This window comes from Hippopotamus amphibius, chromosome 5 (assembly GCF_030028045.1).
Source record: "Hippopotamus amphibius kiboko isolate mHipAmp2 chromosome 5, mHipAmp2.hap2, whole genome shotgun sequence".
NCBI lineage: Eukaryota > Metazoa > Chordata > Mammalia > Artiodactyla > Hippopotamidae > Hippopotamus > Hippopotamus amphibius.
This window is the reverse complement of record NC_080190.1, coordinates 84,362,462-84,378,713: the sequence shown is the minus strand read 5'-3', so window position 1 is coordinate 84,378,713 and position 16,252 is coordinate 84,362,462. Positions and strand designations below refer to the sequence as shown.

General features: G+C 46.0%; 1 protein-coding gene across 2 annotated transcripts in view; it reads right to left on the bottom strand.

Moving 5' to 3' along the window:
- Positions 1–16,252, bottom strand: part of EDARADD (EDAR associated via death domain) — a 53,121-nt gene that overhangs the window by 31,711 nt on the left and 5,158 nt on the right. Inside the window, exons 2-4 of one of the 2 annotated variants that reach the window (XM_057734403.1) lie at positions 11,347–11,405; positions 7,407–7,446; positions 2,576–2,631 (exon numbers count right to left, since the gene is read on the bottom strand). In XM_057734403.1, the coding sequence (XP_057590386.1) occupies positions 2,576–2,631; positions 7,407–7,446; positions 11,347–11,405 (155 nt within the window). Of the gene's footprint in view, positions 1–2,575; positions 2,635–7,406; positions 7,447–11,346; positions 11,406–16,252 lie in introns of both variants that reach the window. The other variant, XM_057734404.1, reaches the window with a different exon arrangement.

Sequence of the window (16,252 nt, the reverse complement as noted above, 5' to 3'; positions counted from 1 at the left end):
CCAACAAATCTGGAAGCTCTGCCTGGGGTCTGGTCTCTTCCCTGCACTCCCCCACACCCAGTGCATTTCACGTCCAAGAATACCCAGTGTCAGAGCATATGCTTGATAAGTACTAGCTATAACAAACTGTAGAAGTAGGATAGCTCTAGTAGGTGGGGGTAGTGATTTTAAATTACTAAAAGTAAAGGGTCCTTGATGAAATTTTATGAGATGTCAGGTTTCCATTTTTGGCCCCAGGACATGACAGTGTTTTTCTGTGATATCATTCAAAAAAGGTGGCTGACTATACTACAAAGCTACAGTAATCAAGACAATATGGTACTGGCACAAAAACAGAAATATAGATCAATGGAACAGGATAGAAAGCCCAGAGATAAACTATGGTCAATTAATCTATGACAAAGGAGGCAAGGATATACAATGGAGAAAAGGCAGCCTCTTCAATAAGTGGTGCTGGGAAAACTGGACAGCTACATGGAAAAGAATGAAATTAGAACACTTCCTAACACCATACACAAAAATAAACTCAGAATGGATTAAAGACCTAAATGTAAGGCCAGACACTATAAAACTCCTAGAGGAAAACATAGGAAGAACATTCTTTGACATAAATCACAGCAAGATCTTTTTTGATCCACCTCCTAGAGTAATGGAAATAAAAACAAAAAAGGTGGCTAAAATTAAGTCTTAAGTAGAAGTGGTTTTAGATTTTATATTATAATAATCAATGAAATGGCAAACGTTAAATATTCTAAAGAATGTACTTCCAACTTGCTTTTAATGTCTGAGCTATAGAAAATGAAGTGTGGGGGTTTTCTTGTTTTGTTTTGTTTTGTTTTGTTTTAAACGTTTCTCCCCTAGTGAGTTTTCTTTGTTCTAACTGCCAAGTTGGTTTCAAAGACTCTTTCTGGATATCTAGCAGTTAGAACAAATCCTATAGATTATGCAAAGAAATAACCAACTGAAGTCGGTAGGTACAGTGCGACTTTTCATAGGAATGTAAGACAGCCTGTTTTAAAACAGAACTTAAATAAAAATCTCAAGTAGGTTTTTCCCACTTTTTTTAGTTGATAAATCTTTTTTCACCTTTAAAGATAGTCTTTACTTAATAAAGCCAGAACTATAACACTAAAATTAGAAAAAATACTGGGACAGTGTCCTAACGCATATTCTATACCTAATCTCAAATGATTTTGAAAATCCCTAAAACTAAACAAACAATGTAAAACTTTTGTATCTTCAAAGGAGTCTGTATTGTGTCACAAAAAATGTGAGGAGAAAAGCTTTATTAAACAAATTAAGGATTGCAAGAAAGGAAAAATTTATGCTTTAGGTTCACTAAAATAGTTGAAATTCAGTCATTGTCGAAGTCAATCATTAGACTGTAACTCCAAGGAAAATACTGAGTATCAGGATTAATAAATAAGAAAATGAGGGACTTCCCTTGTGGTCCAGTGGTTAAGACTCCACGCTTCCACTGCAGGGGGTGTGGGTTCGATCCCTGGTAGGGGAACTAAGATCCCACATGCCACAGGGCGTGGCCAAAAAAAAAAAAAAAAGACAAGGAAATAATATTCACAGTGGGCAACTGAAGACTCCAAGTCAAAATTAAAAGTAGCACCACTGAAAATTTTCAAGAGAACTGTGTTTATGATTAAAATTGCTTGTTTTATCAACTACTGTATAACTCTGCTTTACTACAAAAGTGATTTGGTTATCCAAGAATATCACTATTAATGAGTTATTACTGACTGATGTTTTAACAGCAAGACTAAACAAAGCTTCAAATTTGTCTTGCTAAAAATTAACGTGGTATTTTGGACAGAAAAGGACCCAGCCAGACTCTCTTGAGGCAAGACATTCTTTTTGAGACATTTAATGCTCTAACTATAGTTCAGCAGATGCGAGGTATTTGTGCAGTTTTGCTAATGAGCTTTCAGTGAGTGAACAGAGATGGGCTGGACAGTACAAGAAATACTGAAGCACACGGTGACCCAAGGAAGCTTTGGAAGGATGTACCTCAAAATGTGAACAGTGGAATGTGACAAGTGATTCTCAACCTTTTGGTACATTTTTGTCCTACCTGAAGTTTAAAATAACAAACACTCCTTTATAATCAGAAAACAACACATGTACTTTGGAAAAGGATAATTAAAATAATATGTTAAAGTCTTACATCTGAACCAAGTGAAAGTTTTAGAAAACATGACAAAAATGTTTTAGAACTAGCCAGTTTTGTTGACACTTTAAAAAAAGGTTCCCTTCCACAGCATACCAACTACATGTGAAAGAAAGCCACTCTTCTCTCTAACTCATACCACTGATGGTCTGTTTTTGGCATATGGATAAATATTTATTTCAAAGAATAGATTAAAACTACCCCAGTTACTAAAAGTAACAGAAGTTGTATAGATATGCTACATTACTGGGATGCTTAAAGATCATTTCCAAACTTATAATCTAAAAACCTTATTCTTCTTTATTTTTAAAGCTCTTCATAGAAGATAATTCCTAAATAATTTCTAGTTGGGTTAGCATGTACCTAAGGGTAAAATATAACCGAAATTATTCTTACCTGGGGTTGCACATCAGAATTTGTTGGGCAGTTCAATGTAACTGGATCACACTCCTCTGCTATGGATTTAAAAAAAAAAAAGATGCTAAGCTTGATCAAGAAAGCACATGCTCTGTGGTGTAAGGTCTAAAATCAAGACTTAACATTGTGTGCTGTGCTGACATCTGGTAAAGCCAGGAGGGCCTCGAACGGCCCAGCTGCAAGTTCCTCCCCCTGCTCTGCTCCTGCGGGTAAGACCCCCAGCTAAATGACGCTCCTTATCAAAGGGAGCAGGTGGAGTCCTTGCTTACCCCAGAGCAGTGGGTATCAGTTCCCTGCAAGACCAGTGCTATTCAGAGAAGCCAATCACATCCTCTCCCAGGGACCAGGGGGCACACACCCTCTTTTTGAATTAATTAATTTATTTATTGATTGGCTGTGCTGGGTCTTCACTGCTGCACGGGCTTTCTCTAGTTGCAGAGAGTGGCCGCTACTCTTTGTTGTGGCGACGCAGGCTCTTCTTTGAGGTGGCTGCTCTTGCTGCAGAGCACAGGCTCTAGGTGTGTGGGCTCGGTAGGTTGTGGCACACGGGCTCAGTAGGTTGTGGCACACAGGCTCAGTAGTTGTGGCACACGGGCTTAGTTGCTCCACGGCACGTGGGATCCTCCCGGACCAGGGCTCAAACCCATGTCCCCTGCACTGGCAGGCGGATTCTCAACCACTGTGCCACCAGGGAAGTCCCCACACACCCTCTTGATAGGACAGTGCCTATCACCCACAGCCACTGGTGGTTCACTCTGTTCCCAAGTGCAACCCCCACGTGACCCTGCATGGGGTGCAGCGTCCTCCTTCCCCAGGCTGTGAGTATTCGTGACTCATAAGCTGCTGTCGACCCCATCTGCCCAGTGTCAGGTGTCCTGTGTGTGGCCATCCCCATAACCCCAAGGCAGGATCCCTCCCTCACCAATGCGGTGAACAGGAGGTGGTCCAAATACATTCCCCTCTGATAACCTTACATCAGATCCTGACAGTTTACTAAGCCTTTCAGAGAGCAGAGAGTGGGATTATACTTGTCTTGATAGCTCACCCTCCTAAAAGTCAAACCGAAACCTTTTCAGTTCTATGGTTAAAGTGGGGATTGCCAGTGAAAGTCAAAGGAACACGACAGGCATGTGAAATGTCTAACACCCTTCAGAATTAACTGTTAGGAAGGAAATTCCATCCTTAGGTTGGCTTATATATGTGTGAATTTCATGGCTCTCCAACTTGTGGTGAAGATTGTATAAATGTGTTAAAAACTGATTTTGTTCCATCAGATTTTAATCTTTAACCAAATTTGGCATCACACTCTAACCTTGAAAGCTGACAGAGATACAGTATGTTATGAAACAAATGTTTAGTAGTATGTAAGATTTTAGAGTTACAAAGCTTCAGAGAATCACTTAACTCAGGATAATTTGTTTATATAAGGGCTATATTTATTGCTGCCTACACAACTCTGACTAAAGAGCCATTTTCCTTAATATTATTATCTGAGAAATTTAAACTAAAAGCATGGTCTTTTACTAAGATTCTATATGGTGCCTTTTTAAGCTGGAGCAGTGGAGATCTTACCTGGGCTTACACTCCTCAAGACACAGTCCCAGCTCTCTTGCACCAGAATCACCTGGGCTGCCTATTACCAATGCATCCCTAGACTCCGCCCCGGACCTCCCAAGTGGGAATCTCAGGGGCCCCAGAGATCTGTCACCTAATAAGCACCCCGTATTTTTCTCTCAAAATGTGAAGAGGCACATTCCCTTCAGAACCCTCAGACCAGCCAGTTTCTACGAGACACAGGAATCCTGTGATATAAGATAAACCCCAATCTTAAATTAGCCCCGAGTTTACAGCCTACAGACACTCACAGAGCACCTATCATAACAGAAACTGGACAGAATGAACCCCCCAAATCTCTAAAATCAGGGGAGGCAGAAGCTACACATTTGTTCCCCACAAGGAAACAGGTAAAATAACACGTTTCACCTCAAAAACGTGCTGATGATTGAAATTACACTAGATTCCCACAGTTGATTTATGGTAAAAGCATGTTATTCAGAACCACTCTAGTTTGGGCCATATTAAGGAATGGTGTTATACTGTCCATGGAGAAAGTAGGAATATGCTAGAAATATAATGAAGAGTTTCTGAAACATGCTAATTTTCTTACAAAAATACATTTTGAGGACTTTTAAATCACAGGGAAATAGTTCAAGCTAATTATAAATGATTCCTCTATTAAATACAGCAGCCCCCCCAGAATTCACTTGTCAGAGTCCGAATTTATACTTAATATTATTAGGTTAATTTAATCTATAAATTAGTCTCTTCACTAATTCATATGGGCTTTGCTTCCCTGAAAACAATCTCAATGAGAAAATTACCACAAGCGTTTAATGATGATATTAGCTCCATTACGGTAAGATTTTTAAAAATGCTGCAAATATTAAATTGTTATATTATCCAATGCAAATGCTGGAGTAAGGTTTTAAACTTCTGGACATGGTTCATTACATATAAGATGATGTATTTCTTGGAGATAAGAAATTACGTGCTTAATAACACTCTCCCCACCTCCCACCCCCCATGAAGAAGGACAGAGGAAAGATCTGGAGTTACTTGTCAACTCACCACCAATTTAATTAAGGTTTCATAAAACTCAAGTTCTAGGAGAAACCTGGTGGTACAGTCACTGTATTATCAGACTGCTAAGCAACAACCTTTTTCTCTTAAAACAGGAAATCACATTCAAGGGTGATAAAACAGATCTCCGGGCAGATCAAACAATGATGACATTCCAAGAGTCACTGCAGTTCAGTCTGTGCCTAAAATGGTGGCGGCACTCTTGCCTCTCCGCTACCAAGGCCGTCAACAGTCCTCCACCCTGACTGCTCACGATTCTTCTGACAGATTTCCCTCCAGCCCTGTCTGATGCTCTGGTGAGCCAGGCGCCCTTTCAGGCGTGTTTCATTGAGTCCTACAAGCACCCTGGGAGGTGGGTGTAATACTGTCCTCTCCGCACTGCAGACTGGACACCGAGACCCTGAGCCGTGAAGTCACCTGCTGAGTCCTCCTGGAGCCGGCGATTTGGTGCAGTTTGGTTCTCTCCTACATGTCCCACTGGCGGGCCTACCACATCCTTCTTAGGCAGGCTCATAAAGGGAGTTCTCCATCCCACCCACTCAGGTATGCATTAAAACACGAGTTTCTGGGCCTGATCCCACCACAACATGATTTTGGAGTAGCGGGGCCCAGAATCTGCATTTTAAACTAATTCCCCAGATAATTCTTCATTGCACCCTGAAGCCCAAGGAACATGACCCAAGGTGGCCTCCCATCCGTCCTGGTGGCCTGGCCTGCACCTCCCACTTTCTTGCTGAACTAGACAATCACAGCTTGGGGAATTCAGGACATTGAGAAGTTATTCATGAAGAGGGAAAAGGGGAAAGTGAGCTTGAGGGAAGCCTCCCCTAGTACAGCCAGGATTTGGGCGCAAACCTGGCCTTCAGCCTCTTTTCGCTACACCACTGCCGTTCCTGGGACGTGCACAGGAGGCAAAGGGAATGGAACTCTAATGATGTCATTGCAGGGAGCAGGGAGAACAGTCTGGTGAGTAGAAAATGAGGGAGAGGGACCTGGCAGAACTACAGACTTAACCACAGGTGGGCCCTGCCAGGTAGCTCCCAACCCTGCAGTCCAATGGCTCTGTGATACGCATCACCACAAGGACTGCAGGGGAAACCCATGGCTGTCTGTGCTGGGAAATCCTTCCTCCCTGGGAAGCCGGGGGGCCCTGCGACCTCTGCAGCTGGCCAGGTCTGATTGTTCTCCACCCCCACCCCACCCCACCCCACCCCTCCTCTCTGGGCAGTCAGCAGAGCACAAGGGAAACGCTCCAGTGCCACAACCAGAGCTCGGCCTCCACACTGGATACAGCCCTGCAGACTGCCCCAAGGGAAATCAGAAAGGCTCAGGCCTTTATGGTCTGCACCACAGCTGAGACATGAGTCTGTGGGTCATAAAAGAAAGCTCTTTTTGCTTTGGGGCTTGACAAGCATCCCCCTTGCCCCTTGTCTGGTAACAGAACCATCTTTCCTGTGGTTTGAGTAGAACTGACTTCGTGCCCTCCACCCCCACCCTCCAACCTCAAGGCTCAGACCTGGTCAGCCCTCCCTCCATCCTCCTGATGACAATAACTGATATGGGGATGGCCATATGACCAGACTGCTCCTTTCACAACTGCCCTTAAAATTGTGCCTTGTGGCTGGGGGAAAGGCTCCCTCTTGCTCCACTGTCTTGAGCAGCAGCCAGTAAAGCCGGAGGTGTCAGAGACCATCTTTCCCACCATGTGGGGAAAGCGTGCTCGAGAACGGAGCCAACACAGAGCCATTGTGGGGGAGGGGGGAGGGGGGGAGAGAAAGAGAGAGGGAGAGAGCGCACGCGCGAGCCAGAGCCTGAGACATCATTCAAATGCTTGGATTTAGCAGCACCTAAAGACTCTAAGCCACCAAGTCTCCCCGCCTTATTTTAAACTAATTTGAGTTTCAGTTCTGTCACTTGCAACCCACAGTCCTGGCTTTCTTCGCCTTGCACATGTTAAAAAACACCATAGGAATTCTGATGTATAATTTGCTATAAAATAATTTCTAGACTTTAATAAGAAAATTCATACCAGAGATGGTCAAGTCATTCACTAAATTATCAGTATGTTTCTGTTTTACAATTTAAAGAAATGAAAAATTAGTTTGACTAGTGCTTTGTTCAAGCTATGAAAGTAATCACAAGTTCAAGTTGTCACGTTAACTGCACATACCTTTAGGGAGTCCCGTGTCCTGAATGGGATATTTGTCTGACTGTAGAAACCAACAAAAGAAGAGAGTTATTTTTAAACACCATAGTCAATTATAAGATCAAAGTGAAAAGAAAGCTTTGTCTTGGGAAAGTCATGATTTTAATTTAAAACCTTGCAAGTTTTTAGCCTTGGATTTATCAATAGGCCTGACCCATTGCTTGTTTTTATTCTCAGTTTTATAGAAATGAAACCAAGATTGATGAGAGGTTAATGCTGGGACATGAAACAGAAGAAGCCTTCAGCCCTGACCACTAAACCACACTTCCTCTCTTTTCTGCACTGCTATTCTATTTCCTGCAGCTCAAAACTGAGGGACATTTGTGTTAGTGAATTATGGGGACAGACCCATGTCTTCTCACCATTTCTGTGACATTCGTTCGGGCCAACAGGCACATGTTCTGGGCAGTACTCACAACTGGAGAGCTCTGCCCTGGGTTTGACTAGGACAGGATGGAAAAGGTAACTATTCCATTAATTGCGTGAAGATCTTCAAATTAGCTACCCACGATGCACAATTCCCCAAGGCTTTAGTTGAGGGCAGTACTGTTACAGGGAATTCAAAACAGCAAATGCTCTCACAGTCACCTATTTCTTTGTTGGTACAGACAAACATGCAGGTATCTACGCTTCTGCAAGCTTCTACTGCAGAGTATACAATGTAGTCATTTTCTGAAGACTTCCATGAGAGGAGTGGGGATGTGTCCAGTCTCTCTAGCCTGTCCTCTGCCCCTGGCTCAGTTCCCACCATCATCCTGCACCTGGGCCTTTGGGGCCATGGTCCTCCAGCCTAAACAAAGCTGCACCTCCCAACTCTCCTTTAGGTCTCATTTCATTGCCTTCTTTGGACAGAGGAGAAAAAGAAACAAATGCGGAACCAGGGATTCTGTTTTAAACACCTTCCCTTGGAGTTTCTTGGGAGCTGGGCAGTAAAGTTTCAGAACCTTCTAGAAGCCTCCAACCCCTTTCCACAAAAGAAATCAATCAATCAATCATCTTTAGGGTATCAGTTCAACCTTTGAAGCGGCTGGAGTCCAAGGTCAGACACACTAGTAGTCAAGCATGTCTACGTGACTGAGCCCCGATAACACTCTGGACACCAAGGGTGGGGTGAGCTTCCCTGGTTGTCAATGCTCTGTGTGTATCGTCACACATTGTTACTGAGACAAGTAAACACATCACTGAGAGAGGGTCACTGAAAGCTCCCTGCTTGTAACTCTCCCAGGTCCTGTCCTATGCCCTTCTTCCCTTGGCTGACTTTAATATGAATACTTTTGCTGTAATAAACCACAGTCCTGAGTGGAAAAAAAAAAAAGAAAAAGAAATCAATTATCATTCACAGAGCACTTAAAAGTCAAATACCTCCCCTCCAGACTAAATCCTTCTCCATACTCTGCTCCCCAGAGCATGGAAAACACCTCTGTACCATAGTACTTATCAGGCTCTTTTCAAAGTATCTGTCTATTTCCTCAGACTGGGAGTGTTTCAAGAGGAGGGACCATGATGCAAAATCTCCGCATCCCCAGATTTTGTACAGGTTTCCTGGAAAGACGGACAGTTGAGCTGGGCCTAGAGGATGCCCAGGACGCGGATGACCCAGAGGAAGGAGCAAGGCGATGGCAGAAGGTGGACACAGGGGAGCAAGGCCAGGTGGCTGGAAGAGTGGCCAGCCTTCAGCAGAGATGCTGGAGGTGGAAAAGGAAGACAGGGTTGGACACAAAATAATGGATCCAGTTTCCGCGGAAGACCCTGGAAGGGAAGTGAAGGGATTTAGGTGGGGTGCCATTCTCAGACCTCGGGAAGCTCGGCTTATCAAACACTGCAGGACACCAGCCTCCGCCGCATATGGGAAGATGGTCGGCACAGCCTTGCATGCCATCAGGCAAGCAAGTAATTGCCGCACAATGTGACAAAGTCGGGACGGTGGAGAGGGCGGTACCTGAAGGCCCCAGGGTCAGGCAGAGAAGTCTTCCCAGGTCAGGAATGCTTGAGCTGAGACGGCAGGATGCATAGGAGTTCACCAGGTGAGGAAGCAGGGAGGGACCAGCATATGGGCATCCCAGGACAGGGAGGGGACGTGGGGCCCTTGAGAAGCAGCAAGTAGTGACACGTGACTGGCTCACTGGGGGGATGCTGAGACAAGGTCACGGAGGACCTCATCTGCCACATCAAGGACCATATATTTAATCCTGGAAGCAGCAGGACTGCTATGGTTGAAATGTGTCCCCTACAAAAATACGCTGAAGTCCTAATCCCTAGTACCTCAGACTGTGATCTCATTGGAAAGAGGGTCACTGTAGATAGTTAAGATAAGGTCACACTGGCATGGGGTGGACCCTGAATCCAACAGGACAGACATCCTTGTAAGAGGAGAAGAGATACCGAAACAGGGAGAAGACGGCCACCAAAGGGAGAGAATGGACCGAAGCAGCTACAAGCCAGGGGGCACCACGAACTGCCAACCACCACCGGAAGCCAGAAGAGACAAGACAGGATTCTTCCCTATGGGTTTCAGAGCGAGCACAGCCCTGCAGACACCTGGACGTCAGACTTCTGGCCCCCAGAAAGGAAAGAAAACGCATCTCTATTGTTGTAAGCCAGTTTGTGGGACCCTGTTACAGCAGCCCCAGCAAATGAACGTGGGGAAGCTGCAGAAAAACCACTTCTGTCCTGGAGGCGTAGAGGAGTGATAAAATGTAGCCAGGACTCAAGGTGAGCCGTAAGGAGGGGGGCCCGGAGGGTCTGGAGGGACAGAGACCCTGGTGTCAGGGGAGTGAGTGGGAGGCTGGAACAGTCACAGGTCAGGCAGTGCGAAGGGTGAGGTGAATAACAGGGTCACTCTGCACTCTACTTTCACGAGAGTTACGAGCTGCAGTTTCTTCATGTTTCCAGTGTCTCAAAGCTTGATCCCCTGCACTGTCCACACTTATCCAACTGTGTGCTGTGGTTAAACAAAGGCCACGAAAACAAACCTCTCAGGTCTTCAAGACACTAAGATGCCTTGTGAATCACCAAAGACTTAAAGACCACTAAACTGAACTATACTGAGTGTATTTTATGTCATTCTAACTAAGTTAATCCAAATTTTTCATGACTCAGTAGAGCACATCCTCCAAACACTTTGAAAAACAGGAATGTATCTCACACTGCATGCACAGTAACACATGTGATGCTGTCAAAGGCATTCATTTGGTCATAAGCAAGAGGCAGTAACGCCTAAGAGAGCCTGGGTGATTTTCTGCAGATCAGTTAGCTGTCATTCCCTCGTGCATAGAATGGGGATGAAAATACAATGTGTGTGAAATCTTTTAACGCAGTAGACATGCCACGGAGGGGTTACGGGAGGGCAGGGCAGGGATCTGAAGCCAGCTGATGGGTTGGAATCCCACCTGGGCTGCTTCCAAGGTGGGCGACTTGCCTCACCCTCTGTGTCTCAGTTTTTCATCTATAAAGCGGGCGGTGTCTACCTCTCAAGGCTGTTTCAGGGAAGCAAGTGGTAACAGAAGTAACTCAACAGTGTTTGCCCATCTGACATATGGGCAGCCCGCCTTTACTGTAAGGTTGTCCTATTTTTTCTTTCAATCTCAAGTTAGATATTTTGATTTCTGAAGAAGGGGTAATTAAAAATATAGTATTAAAAGTAGACAAGCAGATAAAAACCTCACATAATCTGACCACTTCTGATATGCACAAAATGAGAACAGAATCTAATACCATTTTTAACCTGGAGAAACTCCACGTTTATTATGTCACAGAGAAATATGAAAAAGAAATTTATCTTGGAAAACCTTATTTTAGGGTTTCAAATTTCATATAAATTCTAAGTAATAAAAAACATAAAGAAATAACAGGGAAAAGAGGAAAAACAAGAGTCATCACCCTTAATGTAATATTTGTAACCTACCATATTAAGGGATATAGTGCTAGGGTCTGTGTCTTCCACTGGTTCCTTTGCCAAATGATCTGTAAACGAAACAAATGGAGAGTATTTTCTTTAATTTAGAAGCACAAACGTGTCCTTGGATAACTGTCTTCATAGAGATGCAAGCTACCCCCGTCAGTTTGCAGACAAACTTACTTTCAGTCATCAGTGGGGACAAAGCAAGAAAGAATGAGTTCAGACTGCATCAAGAAACAGATTATGACAAATAAACTAATTTAAAAATATTTTAGAACAGTTTACTTGTAAATATCTACAAACACTCAGAGGTACAAACAGCTACAAATTATGTGAACATGATATTAACGTCTCTTTTGCATACTGGATTTTGAGACAGGCTGGGACCTGGGACCCTTCCTGGAGTGCTTGCACCTGGACAAACATCTCCTCGAGCAACAGGATACAAAGAAACCATAAAAGACTAAAAGTAACTGCACGCCTGTGCCGTTGGGGCAAATTATGAACAACATACAAAAAAGAATGCAAAAAGGGTACAAACCAACCGCCATTTCTGGGGTGCTAGGAGCAAAAACAGGGTCCTACACGTGATCCCCGCACCCAGCACCACCCCGGGGGCGGGCAGACCACCGACGCCACCCTCTGATGGGCCCCCACCTCATCCTGTTTAGGGAACCAGCCTGCCTTCCTCAGCGAGCAAGGGCACCTGTTTTTTTGCTTCTGCCCCCTTGCGCTGCAGCACGAATCCCAGGAAAGCCCCGCCTGAATTCCTGGTCTGGTCTCTTATGGATTTCTACTGATTAAAGAGCCCAAGGACTCAGGTCGGCAACAATTTGATTAGAACTTTGAGCAGTAAAAATAGAAACAAAGCTCCCCCTTTCCAAGACACTTTACGAAACATCTGCCAGAAAGCTATCTTGCTCAACCACCATACCTGTCTGATGGGATCCCTGGTATTTGTGCAGTCAGGACGTGACCGGCAGGACCCTGAGTGGGTGCCTTGGGCCAGTCACGAGTCAACTTTCATTTTTCTCCCAAATCTTCATTAGGTACATACTGCGGCCCAGGCACTAGGTCCTGGGAATGCCTTGGGGCATCCAAACAGACAGAACAGGACGACTTACGGATAGCGTCTGTTTATTCTCCCTAGATGTTTCCCATCCAGGAATGTGTCCAGATTTCTCACGTTTCTCTCCCCGCAGGTGTTAACAATGCCGGAAGGAGCAGCAGCGTGAAGGGCACATCTCTTTGTTTCATGACTTCCTAAAGACACTGCAGAGATTGAAGGAGGTGGCCCAGAGGAGCGGGGGCAAACGGAGGGAGCTTTTGCCAGTGTCCCCCATGGAGCAGGGGACAGACACACGAGTGGGGGCTGTGCCCTGGTCCCTGGCAAGACCACGTCAGGGAATCCACCAAAGGGGCTAACCCCTGGGTCCCAGGGGTCCCAGCCCCAGCAAAGAAACCTGTGATTTGGGTCTGCAACAGAGACAGAGGGCTCCTGCATCTGAAGACTTTTCCCAGGCTTGAACAATAAGGACATCAACGCCTAACCTGATGCACCAAAAATTCAAGGCCCCTCCTTTTCCAAGCACCACATCATCTTCTTAGATCCCTGAATGACTGTAAGGAACGGGCCAGGCCTCAGTTTGGACTGAGATGGAATTTCCTGCCAGCCCAGTAGATTACAGACTCAGACTTGGATTTAAGTCACTGTAAAGAAAATAAGAACAAATTGGGTTGTGAACTCCACCGTGAGTTTACAGACTCCTGTAAACAAGGAATAAGCAATTATAATACAGAGCACTTAGTGTTCATTCAGTAGGAAAGCAGAAGGATATGGAAACACAAGAGGAACACAAGCCCAGCCTGGGGTGCCTGGTGGGGAGAGAAGAGGGGGTGGAGAGGGGCCTGCAGAGGTGATACCTGAGTCTGGAAGGATGAATTGAGGCTAGCCAGGAGGAGGAGCCAGGGAGGGAAAAGCATTCTAGGCAGAGGGAACAGCATAGGTGAAGGCCTAGAGATGAGAATGAACGTAACACATCAGTGTACTTCAAATAGGTCCAGCCAGACACCTGCATTGCGTTTTCCAGTTTTTCCTTTCCATCCTTCTCATGTTGGCTCCCGGCTGGGGAGGGGGTAGTATTGATAGAAGCCACCACTGAGTAGAGCCTCCAGCCCTTTCTCCCCTCCTCCTATCACAGCCTAGTCTCAACCATTTCATTTTCACCAAAGTGTACCTGGATGATAATACTTTGGCGGGGAGCGGGGTGGGGGGGGATGCCCTGCCGCTTGTGGGATCTTAGTTCCCTGCCCAGGGAATGAACCTGGACCCTCTGCAGTAAGAGCTCGGAGTCCTAACCACTGGACCGCCAGGGAATTCCCTGGGTTAAAAGATGACCTCCAGCAGGGGTGTGGAATTTTAGCAGGTTTCCTGTGCAGGTACTGCACACCAAGTCTATGACACATTAGGCCTGTTTCCTACAGAGACATTAGTACATGGGGAAGGAAAAAGAAAAAGAGGAAGAAACTGGAGGAGACCGCTGGGAAAGGCAGAATTACCCCAAAAGCAGCAGAGGGGATGCAAACAGGACAGTTAAAGGGAAGGCGCACAGGGCTTGGGAGGCGAAGGCCGGGGTCCTCACCGCCACACTACTGAGACCTAGTGGTCTGACCTTGAGTGAGTCTAGCAGTATGACCTTGGATGACGCGTCTAAGTGTTCCCAGCCTCAGGACCTTCCTCTGTAACAGGAGGGGGTCCACGTGGCTGGTTCCCACACCCGGCTGATCATCGTTATTCTGGTCAGGTCAGGTCTGGGGAATGAGCCTCCCTGAGAATCTGTGCCTCAGAGGGTTACGAGGTGCACAAGAAGATACGGCCACCAACAACAAGTCTTTGGAGGCCCAAAGTCTCTTGCTTTGGTCTGAAATCTCTGAGAATAAATGGCATGTAAGATGGAAAGGGCATGGAGAATTTAGGGTTTTTTGTTGTTGTTTTCTGAAGCACAACGCAACGTGAGAGAGCCATCAGGAAAGGCAACGGGTTTAGAACTAGTCCTAGAAGCACTTTCAGGTCTTTTATTGTTTTCACTCACATGGCTGTGACTGTACCAGTCCCTGACGTGGACCAGGCTGGGGAGGAAGTCCTTCCTTGCGTGTTACTGCCGAATTCGCGCACAGACCCAGGGCCACAGTGGAGTCCCCGATCCTGGGCCTTCGCCCCGGCCCCTGCTCTAGTTTACGCAGAACCACCGTCGTTCTCACAGGCCTGTGTCGTGTACCAACAGATTAACTGGAGGAAGGCCGATGCGAGTTATTTGAGACGCGTCTAGAAGTAAGCAGTTGTCCTAAAGTATTTCTGAGAGCTCTTGGAGCCGCATGTTTACAATATCATTAGTATAAAATCAAATCGTTTACTCAGAAGCTTTAAAATGTTTATTTTTCCAGGCCCCAGGTAACAGCAGGCTGTGCCCCAGGCAAGGCCCTGATATCAGATGGGGCACAAAGGAGCGGAACCAGAACGGGTGAGCTCAGAAGTGGCAAGGCCAGCAGCTCGGCCAGGGGTGGGTGGGGACCTTCCACTGCTCCTGGCTGCTGCTCTACTGTCCCAAAGCTGCCTCTATTCTCCTGGATCCCTGACTCTAAACAAGGCAGAGATCACCCCAAAGTAGCTGGTAACTGGCCAAAGCGGGTCTCACCGATGGCAGTAAGAATGTTTACTTTGTATGAGCATCTTCTGGGGAGGTCCTCAAAAGGCATGAGCGAGACGCACGGTGAGCTGATGCCACTCGGCTGGGTCGGGGCACCGGCCTGGCTCCTGGAGGCCCCAGGTGAGAGCACGTGAGGCCGGCTGCAGTCACTTGCTTCTCTGGGCCTCAAGTGCCTAATCTGTAATATTCAGGGGCCAGGGGTGCGGGGGGGATGTGGAGAGCCTCCACGTGCCCTTCCAGCTTTTTTTTTTAATTTTTTTTTATTTTTTGGGGGGTACACCAAGTTCAATCATCTGTTTTTATACACATATCCCCGTATTCCCTCCCTTCCTTGACTCCCTTCCCCTCGAGTCCCCCCCACCCTCCCCGCCCCAGTCCTCTAAGGCATCTTCCATCCTCGAGTTGGACTCCCTTTGTTATACAACAACTTCCCACTGACTATCTATTTTACAGTTGGTAGTATATATATGTCTGTGCTACTCTCTCGCTTCGTCTCAGCTTCCCCTTCACCCCCCGCCCCCTCCCAAACCTCGAGTTCTCCAGTCCATTCTCTGTATCTGCTTCCTTGTTCTTGTCACTGAGTTCATCAGTACCATTTTTAGATTCTGTATATGTGAGTTAGCATACAATCCCTTCCAGCTTTAAAAGTCTGTGAGTGGTGAGAAGTTGGGACCCCACAGGTGAAAAGAGCATCTTCAGGTGAAGATCATTCTGACACAGGAAGCCCAATTACAATTAGAGCTCCCACTTACCCAGTGTCCCGCCCCCCGTGCTGCCTGGTTGACACACAGCGCCGGTCCATCCTCACAGTAACCCTGAGAGAGGGCCAAGTGTCTTCCGTGTTCATACCGAGTACCCAAGCTTATAGGGCAAAGGAAGAACCAGAATTTGGATCTGGGACTTTCTGACTTCAAAATCTACCTGTTTTCCACTACCTTCAAGGTGCCTGAAGTGGTTCATGCACTGACCACCTGATAACAGACTCTCCTGGGGGGATCTGTGTTCAAATTTTCCCTTCCTATAAGGGTACCAGTCACACTGGATGAGAGCCCTCTCTAACAACCTCATTTTAATTTGACTGCTTCTGTAAAGACTCTACTCCCAAATAAGGTCATGTTCTGAGGTATGAGGGGTTAGAATGCCAACAGAATTTTGGGGGGGGGGGTACAGTTCAACCCACAACTGTGCACTCTCTGGCCCCAAAC